We start from the raw sequence: 15,200 nt of genomic DNA, 5'->3' as shown, positions 1-15,200 counted from the left end.
CCAGCCTCAGACACCTTTCTCTCTGCACTCCTTAACACCCCTGCTTTTTCTTCATGCTGCTCACTGCGCAGAGACTAAATCCCCCACCTTTCAAAATTCATGGAGCTGTTTCCCCATCCTCTAAATCCCTCCCTAAGACTCTCTGCTGCCTCCCTGCCTGAAAATCCWGCCTGTCTGTCAGCAGTGAGGCAGGGCTAAGCAGAGACTTGTAATTCCCTGAAAAAAATCCATTTGTTTCCTTGCTGCCCCGCTCCCCACGTTGGCCTGCTTTTGATATCCACCGTCTTCCAGCTGAGAYATGGATTGGAAAATCCCTATGCCTGCCTCTGAAAAATATCTGCATGGTACTGAGCATGACAGGATTTGGCTCTGGACTGGTGTATTCCAGCACAAAYGCAGCACAAACACTGCCAACAATAGCAGAACGATGTCATGCCACAGACATGATCTTTCAGCTGCCTCCCAGCTCAAACCATTCTGTGATTCTATGACAGTGCTGTGCTCTTGGTGATAACAAGATGAACAACAGCATCTGTGTATCTGTATCTGTATCTGTATCTGTGTCTGTGTCTGTGTCTGTGAGAGAGAGAGAATCAGGCAACAAATGACATTTAAAGGCTGTTATGGTTACGGAGTCAAATAACTCAGGAAAACAGCATCAACGAATTTAGGTGTAAATCCAAAACCGTGCATTGTTTTCCATCTTGTTCCTCAGTCCCCAGGAAGTCCTTTTGTACATGAAGCCCTCTTAATGTCCTCTCAAACCCCAGAAAGGCTGTCAGGCTGTGTTTTTGCAGGGGTGGCTGTTCACTTCTCAAACAAGCGAGGGCAGAGGTGACCTATGAGTCATGGACAGGGCAAGGATCTTTTCTGCACAAAGCTGCTGACAGCTAGGGACCAGACACATGGTTATCCCAAATGTGCAAAACCTTATTGAATTTCCAGCTTTGGTGASTGAATAAAATCCCATCTTGACATCAGACTGGCCACTCAATTTGAGTTTACCAAGTCTGTGTTACGTCAGTGGGGTGCACCATTAACCTTTACAGCTCTTCGACAGGGCTATAGGTGTGATGAGTAAGGGATGACAAAGGCTTTAGTCTAACTCTGAAATTTAGTTATTGGATTTATCTACAGCACCTCGCTGAGCCACAGAACCTAACTTTTTTCATTRACACAAAGTTTTTCAGTTAATGAAGTCCCAGTAGGAATCTGTAAAAAAGTTGCCACCAGCAAAACGTGTTTCCTCCCTTCCAGCTTGGGATTGTTGGGGCCAATTTCCAGCCTTTCCCGTGTCCCTGAAATGTTCTTACTGATACGTGGATGTCTAAAGAAGGGAATGGTTAAAGCTAATTCAGAGAATAAAGTCAGAAGATGCTGGTGACAAATGAGGTGAAGGGCACAGGAGCTGAAGTCACAACAGCTCTTCCTTTGTCCTGGCATTTTCTCACCAGGATTAAACTCAGCTAACCCTGAGAACTCCCAAGGTGCAAGTTTGATTCTCATCAAGTGCAGGGGACAGCAATAGCCATGGAAAGGGCTCTGTCTGAGAATATTGAACGACAAAATGAGAGTGAAAAACACCAGTGCCTTCACAATACTTCACCAGCCTGAAGTTTAATCCTTTGACATCTGCAGGGTGGTTTAAAACTCTCCTTTATGGTGATTGACTGCACCCTGCAGATGACAYTGCAGGAATTTACTGTACTGAAACACAACACCTTAATGAAGCAAAAAAAAAAAAAGAAAAAAAAGAAAAAGCCCCTTTCCTTCTAATGCAAGCAACTTTATCTGGTTTTCCCTTCAACCACGTAATGTGATGATTCAGAGATAAGACTCATGTGGTTGCTAAGTTGCCATGATGGATTTTACTAAGGGGAAAATCATGTCAAGTTTATGTCAGCTCGATGGCGGCTGCTCTTTGGAAATACATCTTAATTATGGGTAAAAATACTGGGCCATAACTTGTATACTTACTGCAAAAACCTCATTTTTTTTTTCAGGGCCATAACTCTAAGCATTAGCTCTTGACTGAGGTTAGCATTTATTTACTGGTTGGATACTGTAAGGAGGTAGCCCAGGAAATGCTACTTGATAAAAGTGGTTATTAGATATCTATCTTAGTGACCCCCAYATTCATCTGTTTTTAATTATAGAATCACTGCTGTAATGCCCTGAGTTCTGTCTGAGGACAAAAGACAGTTCTGTTTGTGACACCATCAAATGCCACCACCCAGAACTTCTCAAAAATTATTAGTCACATTTGGTAAGCAACTTTTCAGCCCAATATTGACTTTCTCTGCCTGTATAGAGTTTGGTAAAAAAAAAAAAAAAAAGATAAGCATTTTTTTTTATTATTATTTACAGATGGAAAAGGGTGATTTGAATCATAAACACCTCAAATTTTGGGGCTTCTGGGCAACTAGAAATGGCTCCATTGAAAATGTTAAAATTRTGTTTTTTAGGAGTTGTGCAGTGATAGCAAATTGAAAAATCTAGATGAGAAATGAAGCAGCTTTGTTGGAACTCCTGATCCTACAAGTGTGTGCTCACATGTGTCAGTGCACTCGAGACTCCCATGAACTGCTGATTTATCAAGTGAAGATAATCATAGACATAAGAGTTACCAGAATCAAAGTCATCATTTGGAGGAAAAAAATAATTTTCATGTAAGCAAATACTTCAGTATAGGCTTAAAGAATATTGAGCTCACTGGAACTGCAATAGGTGCTTTAGTCACTATCCTGAATTGAGACTATATTCCTTTCTGAGGCTGAAATGACAAATACTTTTGACCAGATGACAAAGCTCTGATGAACCTGCTTGATTTTTGTTCTCTATTCTATCTCACTTACTTAACAGCAGTAATTTTGGCAGTAAATTGTGAAGAAACTATGCTATGGTTTTGGTGGTGGGGTGCTTTATCTTTCCTCCAGTTGCAGTTATTAGAATGTAGTGTTATTTAATAATAATGATTAATAAGATTATTCATAGTATTGTTTCACTGACTACACCAAAGTGGGTGTTTTGGCAAGGGAAGACAAACATGAGGAGAGGCAGAGCTGGGGGTTTCTTCACAGCTGATTAATGMGGTATCTGAACATCCATTGTTTATTTACTCCTGACACGTAATTAATTAATTGCTGAAGTATCAGATCCTCACTTGCTGGCGCGCGGATCTTCACGGAGAGCATGGAGACACAATATTGATAAATAATGAATAATTTGCCTGGATTATGTCACAATTCTGTGGCAGGGCAGAGAATCGAGATGGAGTCTGTCCAGCCCACCACCCTGAGCACAAAGTTACCACGGGTCTAACAAACATCGAAAGGCAGTGATTATGCAAATCATTGTGCCCTGATTGAGTAATAAAAGCTACCAACCATCCGGAGTYAAGGGGTTTGTGTATTGTATGATTGCTGAGAAATAAAATTGGAGGGATTATGCAAATCATCCCCTCCCTTCAGCCAATCAGACTGAAAGAGGCAAAGGGAAAAAAAAAAGTCTATTTGCTTGTGAATAACTATACAGGGATAACTCTGTAACTACAACACAGGGATAACYACAGGACTACAATAACTACAGCACRGATACAGTATCCCTGAGCTCCAGTTGTTATTATTTTGTTATTTGACTGCGGAACTGCCGAGGAGCCCTGATCAATCCTGTCTAAAAGATAATTGTTTTCTTTTGGATCCTGCTTTGGGTTCCAGAGCGCTACGTGTTGGACAAACCGCATTTGGGATCTGGGCTGACCTTCTTAGTCAGGATATAAGGAAAAACCAGTGTACTGAGAAAACACATGGGAAAAAGATGCGTTGTCCATAAGATTAAATATAAGTATAAACTGTTGTATTTTTGCATTTGCAGTGTTCATGGTTTTTTATTAAGTTTACTGGTATGAGATTGCTGATGATGGATGGCCACAAGGGCTGCCCCACGCCAGGCGATTCCTCGCTGCCGGCCCTCGCCACCGGGAGATGCCACATTACCCCCGATACCGACAGAGGAGGAGGAGGATGAGCTTTATCCTGCTCTGAATCCAAAGGCCACGGCGACGGAGCTTCCCAGGTCACAGCCTGCGCTGTGAGGTCCATGGGGCTCCGACAGATCCACGGACCTGAGAAATCCACGGGGCTCTGAAGGACCCACGGACCTGAGGGAACCAAGGGGCTCCGAGGGATCCATGGACCCGAGGGAGCCATGGATCCGATGGACCCAAGGGGTTCCTAGGAACCCATGGGGCTCCAAGGGATCCAGGGACTCGAGGGATCCATGGACCCAATGACCCCCAGAGGTTCTGATGGATCAACGGACCCAAGGGATCCACAGGTCTCTGAAGGACCCATGGACCCGAGGGATCCACGAGGTTCCAAGGGATCCACAGACCAAAGGGATTCACGGATCTGAGGAACCCAAGGGGCTCTGATGGACCCACAGGGCTCCGAGGAATCCATGAACCCGAGGGATCCACGGACCTGATGGACCCAAGGGGCTCGGAGGCACCCACGAGGTTCTGAGGGATCCACGGACTTGAGGGCTCCACAGGGCTCCAAAGAATCCATGGACGCGAGGGATCCACRGATCCAATGGACCCAAGGGGCTCCGAGGGACCCACGGGGTTCCGAGGGATCCACGGAACCGAGGGATCCACAGGGCTCCAAGTGATCCATTGACCGGAGGGATCCATAGATCCAGCGGACCAAGAGCCTCCAAGAGATCCAAGGCACAGGCAGTGATCCMCGGGGCTCTGAGAGACGCAGGGATCGAGCGATGCACAGGGTTCCGACGGAACCGGGGGATTCTCAGGGATCCGARTCCCGAGGGATCCGCGGCGGAGCGSGGAATGGGACACGGCTCCGGGAGACGGAGGCCACGCCCCCTCAGAGGCCACGCCCCCACGAAGCCACGCCCCCGATGGATCGGGCGCCACGGACCGCGCCTCCCAATGGCCACGCCCCTCTAAGCCCCGCCCCCCTCGATGCGCAGCCAACCAGAGTCCGCGGAGAGGCCCCGCCCCCACAGAAGCCCCGCCCCTCCGAGCCGTGAGGGGAGGCCACGCCCCCGGCCCCGCCACGTCTCTGTCGGGCGCCGCTCCCGCTCGGGCTCACGGTCCCGGTGCCGGTCCCGCCCCGCTCCGCTCCGCCCCGCCGGGCAATGGCGTTCACGCTCTACTCGCTGCTGCAGGCCTCGCTCCTCATCGTCAACGCCGTGGCCGTGCTGCACGAGGAGCGCTTCCTCCGCCACGGTGAGCTGGGAGGGCCGCCCGGCCTGGAGGGGGAACGCGGTGGCCGCGGCCCCCGCCGCTGGTCCCTGCCGGTGGGCGCATCAGCGAACGGGGGTGGCGTTTGGGGTTGGGTTTGGGCTTTGGGGGTGAATTCCCGGCGGATCCCGTCGTAGCTTTGTCCCTCTCTTCCCCCCCCCCCCCATAATTGCCCTTTTCCCCTGTCCATTTTTAACTATTTCCCTCCCCTTCGTGCCGCGCGTCAGAATGTTTGGTGTCGTGCAAAGGTTTTCTTCCTTTTGTGCCTGGTTTTTTATGCGATGGCGCCTCTCGGTCTATGGGATCCCTAGGGCTGGGTGTCCTCGCCCTTCAAAAGAAACCAAAGCCCTATAAAACAAAGAAAATCCACCGATGCAAAGATCTGCAAAGCTGCGGGAAAAACATGGCCAATGATCCACGTTCTTTTTTCACTGGTGGGGAGAATCCTGACTCCTCCACGTCAGGCAGAACCAGAATTTTTGGCAAGAGTGCAGAGGGRGATTCCTTTCCCCCATTCCCCAGTTGGGTTCCCTTCAAGGCATCTGCTCAGTTTGGGTCTGGGGTTTCCTTTTGCTTTCCTGACGAGCAGCTGGAAGATAAAAAAGGGAGATGTGGGGACTAATGGGATGGATGAAGCCACTTTTCAGCTTTGTGAGACTTGGGAATAGCTCCAGGCTCATCCCAGTGGGGAGCAGCAGCTGGCAAGGCTGGTGAGGGAGAGGACTCGCCCACCACACTCAGCGTGGTGCCAGCTGAGCGAGGGAGACCATTAACGGGAACAAAAATTACTCAAAAGTGGTCCCTGAAATACAGAAGCACACAGGTTGGGCAGTGGAGCCTGGACTATTGAGAACTGCTCCTTGCTCTTCTCATCCCCAAAATGGTAAGGGCTGTGACAAGCAGCCCGTGGAAATCCCTAGATACCTCCCTGGTCCCATCATTCTGTGTCCAGGCATTGTAAAACTTCAGAACTTAGGTTGCGCTGAGAAAAGTTACCAATATTTTTTTCGAAAGTTCTTTTTTTTTTTTAAAGCAGTTGCAAAAATCATCACCCTCATTTTGGAAATTGTGCTGGCCATTTTTCTGTCGTGTGGCCCCTTTCTCAGTGCTAAAACTTTACCTGCAGCGATTATTTGCTATTTTATTTTCAAGATGATGAACAGATTGCTATTGGTTTGATTTTATTTTGACAACTTCGTTTTTTTAAGCCCAGATGAACTCATGTGTTACTCTGGGCATGCAGGGTACAATGGTGTGTTAAAAAGGTGAGGGTTTTCTTTACAGAAATGTGGATTTGTCATCACTTCACATGAGGTTTAAAAGTTTTTAGTCCATTGCATTAAAATCTGCTCATGAAATAAGACTAATTGGGCTGTCTRTGCTAATATAAGCTATATTCAGGATAGATTTCTTGTTAATATTACAGCATTTGTTGTGCGGTTTTGGGGTTTTTTTCTAATGTGTGTGTCTGGTTTTATGTGACACAGTTGGCTGGGGAAGTGATCAAGGAATTGGAGGATTTGGAGAGGAACCAGGAATTAAAGCACAGCTGACAAACCTGATTCGATCAATACGAACCGTTATGAGAGGTAAGGGCACAAGATATTATTATTATTACTAATACTACTACTACTAGAATCTGTAATGTTTTGTTTYTGCATTAATCTATACTTTCTTTGGGCCTGGACTCTAGGATTCTGCAGGTGTCACCTAAAGTGCCCTAATTTTGGTAAAAGTGTGAAAACATTCCGTGACTCTGGCTTATGTTGCTCCTGGTGAGCCTTGCCTTTCCTTGGAGTTCAGCAGCTGGGAGGAAGCTTGGTGATAAACAAAGTGTGCARTTAGCATCACCTTGTCTAAATCCAGTTTTATGGCAAGTACCCRATGAGGGAAATGTAATTCTGGGGTTTCTGAAAGGCAAGACAGGCTTACATGCCTCAAAAGATGGAGAGAAAAATATACTTAATTTGTAATTTACTGGTGGTACTTCATTATGAAGGACACCAAAAATTCCTTTAGTAGATGATGATAGAGAGAAAATAACAAATCTTAACCTGTCTTGCCCACCACTGAGTGAAAACCAAAACATTTATTCTAAAACACAGGAAAGCTGAAGATGGAAACTGACTTTTGGGTTTCGTTTCATTTGCAAAAAGAGTTATTTGTGTTAAAGTTAGAACTAAAGGCTCTGGGTTAAAGTTAWAACAGGCTGTGGGAAAACACTTCTGCTATTGCTTCCTACTAATGTCTACTATCCTAGGATTTGAACCTGGCTCCTTCCACTGGTCCCAACTTTGCATAGGAAAATTAAGTGTATTTCTAAACTTCTGATTGATGCTGCTCCTTCTCCCAAGGTGTTCACCCAAGATTATTTGAAGCTCTGTCATTTTGTGATGTGGAAAGGAAAATTTTCACTAATCAATTTTTTTTTCTCTTTACAGTGCCATTAATAGCCCTGAACTCCATCACAATCATCCTGCTCCTGTTGTTTGGTTGAAGACACCCGGTGAAAATCCCTTGGACATCCAAAGAAGCCAGTTGCTGACCACCACTRCTCTGAGTTTCCTGGGATCCAGCACAGTTTAGCTGTCAATCTGACATCCAACTTAAAATAATAAAAGACACTGTTTCTATTTATCCCCTTTCCTAATGTTCCCTTGCAGTTTCCTTAAGCAGGATCACGGGATCAATGCAACAACACTGCAAACACATTGGACTGTGACCAGTTCTGTTGCTGCCTGTTTAGTGTTAATTATTAGAGTAAATGTCATAGGATGTTGCAGTGACTGGCAATAGGATGCAGCTTTTAAATGTCTYGTTACTCAGGGATGAATTTCCTTCAGTACGCTCTCCAATTTGTTTTTAAATTGAGGAAGACAACAATGTGTTTGTTTTCATTTCAGTTACTACCATGGAAATGTTAAAGAGAATATAAATTAGGCTCTGAAAATGTGTTATAAAGGATAATTGCTWTAAAGGATTGAAGTCCAGCTGTGATATGGAGGGAGATAAAACCAGCTGGGTAAAGTCCTGATTCAGGTGAACATTGAAAGCTGAATTTTCCTGCTTTGATTGGGGATTTTTGTCTTCAAATCAGTATTTGATACTGATGGTAAAGTCAGTTGTAAATGGGTGCAATTGCAGTGCAAAATTTAAAAAAAAAATTTTCTAAAAAAATTTTTGAAAAGCTGTTCCTAAAGCTGGGCAACTCTTATGTTAACTTTGGGGATATTAGTGATTAGCATTTGTTACTCTTCTGTCAAGGATTATTATTATACTTTTTAAAATTTGTGTTAAACTTCTACGTGGTAATTACTGTAGTAGGGAGCCATTTGTATTCCGAGCTCTCGGGAAACGTGGGAGGGGAATACCACAGGAGGTGAATACCATGTGCTTTTCAAATGCATTTCTTTGTGAAAAACCTGCAGATTTTTAGCTTCTTCTGTTAGTGCGCCTTTCCCTGCCCTCCATCATCATTTGTTAAATTAACAACTTTGAAAGTGAAACTGGGTGTGTGACTTTGCAGTTCTGTCGCAGAGAATGTTCCTAATTGCTTTGGTACAGGTCTTAGCTCAATTCAGACTGCTGAGTTGGGTCTGAATTCAAAAAGGGGATTCTCATGTATCTTTTTAGAAAAGTTKAAGTTCTCTGTTCCTCAGCTAAATTGTTTAACCTTAATTTTTACAGAGGGGAGGCCAAGGGAAACCTGGCAGTTTTATTTTATTTTCAGTTATTTTAAAGGAGCTTAGTTGATCAGCTCTTCTCCTGACATCTTGATTACTAAAGTATATGCTGTTGTAYATGAAGAAGAATCTGTAAAACATGTAAATGCATTTAATGATCTTCAATCACAGTTTTTCCCAGAGTAAAGTATATCCATGAGGAGAGTTTTATGTCGTTTCCTTTTTTCGCAGTAATTTTTGTAAATAAATCCTCAATTTCCAAGTTAAGCACTCTTTCCTAACTCACTCTCTCTCTCTGTACAGTGGGGATATCTCAAAACTCTGCTTCATCCTGTTTTCCAGAGGCCAGAGTTACTGCTCTTACATGAAATACATGTTTTTTATCCTCATCCCTGTGGCACTTTGGTATCATCTCTACTGTGAAGCTGTGTTTTGATTTATGTAGCAAACCCAATGAGACGTGGTAACATTGTCCTGAGGCAGAATAGGATCTTTAAATTTTGAAACATTTGGATCTGTTAGAGATAATTTCTTTATGATRATCTTTGTGTAAATCAGAGGTGACGAGGGTACAGTTGTTCTCACAGATCTGTCTCATGGAAATGGGGCAGTGTGTGTGGGGGGGGATATTTTGTATTCCTATGAAATTTTTTTTGAAAGAAAAGCAGTGGTTGATGTTTCCATGCTGTGGCACTGAGAGTGCTGGATGATCTGAAGCACAGCTTGTTTGTAATTCCATWTTCACATCTGTTGGCTGTTCAAACAATGTGTTTCTTACTGAAATAAAAGCCAGTACTAAAGATTGCAAGCAGCAGCTTTACACAAACGAAAAAGTGATTTCACAAAAGTGAAAAGTGATTTCCCCCCTSTCCGTGTGCTTTCAGAGGGGCTGCAGGCCCAGCGTGGCTCCCAGCACAAGGGCAGAGCACGTGCAGGGAGAAGGAGCAGCGGGAATCCCGTGCTGGAGACAAAACTGGGACAAATTTCACCTGACAGATGAAAAATAGCGATTCAAAGTGGGGCAGCAGCCGAGGATCAGATCTGCAGGTAATGAGCAGGGGAGGTGAGAGATGGCCGGGGAATAATCGCACTGCTGTCCCCTCGTGTGGCGTCCTGCGCTTCTGGGACAGCTCCGCTGCAGCTCAACCCGGCTGGGTGCTGCARAAACAGGGAACGTGCAAAATAAAGTTATTATACAGATTGATACAAACAATAATAGCTAATAAAACTATATATTACATTGATACATTGTATAGATTAAAATTTATATAATCAAAATAATATTCATATAGGTATTAACAATATATGTTCATATATGGATAGAATAAGTAGATATTGGATATGTTCATATGTGGATAGAATAAGTATATGTGGATATAGCGGATATAGTTTAATATATTTAATTATATAACAGGAAGAATTTCTTCACAATATCCTGTATATCTATATCCTTTTATATAAATATATTCAGATCTTATGGATATAATTTATCCATATGTGGATATGATAACATCCTTTGTATGTAGCTTTTAAATATGTATACATACATATAAAACAATATCGGTATGTTAATACATGATTACATATAATATCCATAGGGCATACAAATTAATGATATATTCATGACATATGAGTTATATATATATATATATACAAATTAGTGATATGTTCATGGCATATGAGTTATGGATATCGTTGATGTATGGACATGGATAGAAACATCCATATAGGATATAAAGGATATAATTTATATGATTTAGGATAATATCCACATAGGACATGATTATAAACTGGGTATATAGAATAAAGAGGCCATAACAGGTATAATAACAGGGATATAATGTACAGAACAGGTGTAATATATACAATTTATACCCGTGTCGAYCCGCCCCGTGCCCGCAGGCCCCCGGGCTGTCCCCCGCGCTGCCTGTCCCCAATGCCGGGCGCCGAGGGCGGCAGGAGGGCGGCGGGCCGAGCTCGGTGTTCTTCATAACCATAACCATTGTATGATATATTTAATTTTCCGYGCTGGCGGCGGGCGGGCCCGGCACAGGGCGGGGCGGCTGCGGCCCCACAGGACCCGCGGGGATCGGGCACAGCGCAGGAACGGCGGCGGCGGGAGCAGGAGCAGGTCAGGGCCGGGGRAGCCGCTCAGCGCCGCTCCGCTCCCCCCGCCGCTCCGCGTGGGCGCGTCCARCGCCTCGGGCCGCCAACGCGCGGGCGGAACCATCTGCGCGGGGAAAGGGGAGCTCGCCGCGCTGGGGACTCCCCCGGTAGAGAATGGGCCGGCCTGTGTGCGCGCTGTGAGCTGGCGGGAAGGGGCGGTACCACCCCGGCAGGCGGGGGTGCGGACCGGGGTTTAGTGGGACGGGAGGGCACGGCGATGGCACTCGGGTGCTGTGTACTTCCTTCCATCGAGGCACATAAATATTCATAGATATTGTTATAGAATATATCCCTCTTTCCCTTAGGTTCCCTTAGGTTGTGTCTTGTGTTCCTCGTGTCCTTGTCCCAGAGACCAGGGCGGGGGGGGTCCCTTTGGCCTCACAAGGTGAGTTTTCTTTGGGGTGTGATTGTGAAAACTGAGGTTTTGGGGRGCTTTTAAGAACTTCCTCGCCTGTCCATGAGCTTTATCCTTAAAATTCGGCTGTGCTGAAAACGCTTTGCAGATAACTTCCATATTTCCCAGATAAATACGGTGTGAACAGCAGGACCGATGCACATGTAGGGTAACAGTAATAATAATAGTAGTAATAATAACAATAGTAATAATAATATTATTTCCCCTGGAATTTATTAAGCTCCTTTAGGAGTTCTGTTTTCAGCTGTGTATCATTAACATTTAACTTTGGCTTTTGTATCAACAGATGTATCATAGAAGAAGCGTTTTTATTTATTTTCTTGTTGCAGAGAGTCAGCAGGAAAAATGATAGTGGAATCTCAAAGCTTCCTGTCGTGTGTGTGTCACGTACCTGAGACACCAGGCTCACACGACCATTTATAAARCTGCGAAGATAAAACTGATACAGATTTATTAGGGCAGGTTCCCATCACGGTGTTAACTTTTTTGAAGTACAAACATGCTGCGTGTTGTCTGTGGCCAAACCAGCTGAACACAAAATTGTGACCGCTCATAGTGCTGGGAGATCACAGAATGGGTTGGGTSRGAAGGGACCTWAAARCTCAWCCMRTSCCACCCCTGCCATGGGCAGRGACACCTCCCACTGTCCCAGGCTGCTCCCAGCCCCAATGTCCAGCCTGGCCTTGGACACTGCCAGGGATCCAGGGGCAGCCACAGCTGCTCTGGGCACCCTGTGCCAGGGCCTCCCCACCCTCCCAGACAGCAATTCCTTCCCAATATCCCATCCATCCCTGCCCTCTGGCACTGCCAAGCCATTCCCTGTGTCCTGTCCCTGCAGTCCCTTGGTAAATATTCCCTCTCCATCTTTTCTGTCAGCTCCCTCAGGTACTGGAAGGCCACAGTCAGGTTATCCCAAAGCTTCCATTCTCCAATCCCAATTCTCTCGGTCTTTTCGGATGGTTGTCTAATGAACAGGAGAAAGTTTTGCTGCATTGGAGGTGCACTGGCCATTTTCTGAGAAATGCTCATCAGACTTGCTAATGGAGCAAAGTGCAGCACTTGCAGCAYGCGTGAGGGGCAGTGTTTGTTTCTGGAGACAGATTTTCAGCCAGGTGACTCAAACATCACCTCTCAATTTCCTTCCCTGGTGCCTTTACCCTTCAAACGCTGGCTTTCATTTTGGACTGAGTCTCACACATAAAAACTGCCTTGCTGCCCCTTCAAGGTGCTGGATATCCATGAGCCCTGAGTGCTTCCAGGCTAAAGATCTGCAAATTCCTTGCTGTCACTGCTGAGCAGCCTCAGAGTGGCTGTGGTGTGGCTGCATCACTCGAGGTCTCACTTACAAAATTAAAATCAACGATACCCACTTTGGCAGAGCGTTTTGAGCTTTACAGCCAGAGCACTGTGTCTTYATTTTCCAAGCTGGTGTTGGTGGGACTCGCTGAAATATTCTTGCTGGGGCTTTGGGCCAGCAATCCTGGACCTAYTGACCCTCTTCCCAGTACCCTTGAGTCATTCAGAGAGTTTAATTTTTTTTATTTGATGCACTTAAAGAACAGCCAGCACCTGATTTCCACAGACAGAATCTTTGGGGGGGGAAAAAAATCCGCACCGCTCCATCAATTACGTGTATTTTTTTTCTAAACTCTGCCTTTTATCCCCCTGTCCGAGGGGCCCATTTCACACTGTGAGTGGTGTTGTGAGTCACAGCAGGTTTGGCACTGTCAGGTGTTTTTCTGAGCCCCTGGGTGCTGCTGTCTGAGTTTCTCTCTCTCTYTCCCAGGGTCAGGATGTCGGCGCGGCGCGCGCTCAAAGCCGTGCTGGTGGATCTCAATGGAACCCTCCACGTCGAGGACTCGGCTGTGCCAGGTGCCCAGGAGGCTCTCAAAAGGCAAGTTTCCCTCTTTTAGGTTTCCCCTGCAAGGCTGTGTCGGTGCAGTTTGCACAAAGGGGTGGGTGAGCAGCTCTGGAGTGAACTTTCAGCCAAATCCTTTGAGCTGTGTTGATGCCAGGAGAACTCAGCACAGGTGGAGATGTTGGTGTCACCTGGGCCACCACTGCCTCTCTCTGTGTTTTCTAAGCCTTTCCTGGACATAAAACCCCCAATATTCAAGGTGTTCCTGCTGATTCACGTGAGACAGCCGTAGCCAAAGTTGAGTTCTGGTGAATTGCCCCAAAATAATTTCACCTGAGCTGTTCCTYGTGACTTTGTTTAACTGCAGGAACTTGATCCTCTGTCAGAGCTTTTAGATCTGTGCTGAGATACAGTAGAATAACAGAAAAGCTTGGTCTAGGGACCAAGGCAACCTTTGCAGAGTTCTCATTTCGTTCAGACAAGGCTTTTCTCAGTTGTTACTGTTTTTAAAGTTTCTTTCTGCTAGGTAAACAACTTTTTTTTTTTTAGTTTAGGAAGCATTTGATAGTACAGTCCATCTTTTGCAGGAGTTTCAATGAATTAATAAACAGGACAGTTAGTACTTTCTCTTGTGGTGGAAGGGTACCTCAAGAAACTGAGGCACAGCAAAACAATTTAATCCAGCCACATCAGTGGTGAGACAGGATGCACAATCCCAGGAATATTTGTACTTTTCCTGGAGAAGACATCTTCCAGTGGATGAGGAAAGATCAGAGAGTGATAGATGATATTGTGGTGAGTGAAGGAGGGCACCRTAAGATTCTGGGGCACTAAAGATTAGTCAGGATGTAGGAGCGGAGCTGAGCTCTGTGTTGGAGCTGTATGGGCTGCTCAGGGGAAAAACTCACAGGGGTTCGGGAGCTGCATTTCCTACAGGTAATCCTGTGTAAATTATTGTGTCCTAAAGATGTAAAACTGCAAGGAAGTGAAAAACTGCCAAAACACTGGGTACTCATTCCTTCATTGTCCTTTCACTCCCTGCACCACTTTTCCTGCTGCTGGGAGAGCTTTCACCAGGGAACAGTCAGTGCTCTTCAAAATCCATATAATATGTGCTGTCACAGGTGTGAGAAAACAGCCAGGCCTTTTTGCTTAGGGGTTTGAATAAAATCATTATCCCATGTTCTTCTCTGCCAGTCCAGGAAGGATCCTGTCCTTCCTGAAGAAAAATTGGAGTGGTTGGCATGCAGCTTGCTTAGGGAGCAAATGGAAGGATGCCTTTTTTAGGGGTGTTACATTCATATTTCCCCATTGAGGTCCATAGGGAAAAATAATACTAATTTTTCTTTTATTTTCAACCTGGGGACTTTTTTGCGAGCTCATACCTATGAAGGGACGGTGTAAAATAAGAGACAAACAAGAGATGGAAGTGGCAGGTGCAAGCAAGTCTCCAACTTTATTCTGATGTTCTCCACACAGCCCTGATGCCAGTGGTTGTTCCTATRGCAACAGAGAAAGTGATGGTAGGGGAGTAATTAAAGGGAATGCTGTTGAAACCGTCACTTAAAATTATTTGATTGTTTGGTAGCATTTACTGTCAGCGTAGGGCAATAACGTGGTTTTATGTGATGCTGGTGTTCCTCGGGAAAGGGGGAAATGGCTGCAGAAGCTGACATAAAACCTCCAGCAAGGTAACACAGGCTCCTGGAGCATCCTGAACGAGCCACAGCTGCTGGGAAATTCACCCATCAGCAGAGTTCAGTATATTAATTCAGCAAAAAGCTTCCTTTGTTCGCTTATTTTGATCAAGAG

At 45.4% G+C, this 15,200-nt stretch overlaps 2 protein-coding genes across 3 annotated transcripts in view; both read left to right on the top strand.

Moving 5' to 3' along the window:
• The first annotated feature begins 5,049 nt into the window (after window positions 1-5,049).
• Window positions 5,050-9,153, top strand: IER3IP1 (immediate early response 3 interacting protein 1). The gene is made up of 3 exons (XM_057367809.1): window positions 5,050-5,251; window positions 6,754-6,855; window positions 7,708-9,153. The coding sequence occupies exons 1-3, from the start codon at window positions 5,161-5,163 to the stop codon at window positions 7,761-7,763; spliced, it is 249 nt and encodes an 82-aa protein (XP_057223792.1). The 5' UTR covers window positions 5,050-5,160; the 3' UTR covers window positions 7,764-9,153.
• Window positions 9,154-11,061: 1,908 nt separating this feature from the next.
• The window catches only part of HDHD2 (haloacid dehalogenase like hydrolase domain containing 2), a 13,071-nt gene continuing 8,932 nt past the window's right edge, over window positions 11,062-15,200 (top strand). The window contains exons 1-3 of one of the 2 annotated variants that reach the window (XM_057367807.1): window positions 11,062-11,080; window positions 11,421-11,500; window positions 13,317-13,424. In XM_057367807.1, the coding sequence (XP_057223790.1) occupies window positions 13,324-13,424 (101 nt within the window). In that variant the 5' untranslated portion in view covers window positions 11,062-11,080; window positions 11,421-11,500; window positions 13,317-13,323. Of the gene's footprint in view, window positions 11,081-11,310; window positions 11,501-13,316; window positions 13,425-15,200 lie in introns of those variants that run through there. The other variant, XM_057367808.1, reaches the window with a different exon arrangement.

Source organism: Malurus melanocephalus, unplaced genomic scaffold, assembly GCF_030028575.1.
Source record: "Malurus melanocephalus ecotype Western Australia unplaced genomic scaffold, MMel_1.1 scaffold_85, whole genome shotgun sequence".
Classification (NCBI taxonomy): Eukaryota; Metazoa; Chordata; class Aves; order Passeriformes; family Maluridae; genus Malurus; species Malurus melanocephalus.
Note: the sequence above shows the minus strand (reverse complement) of the source record. Positions and strands in the feature narration are given on the sequence as shown.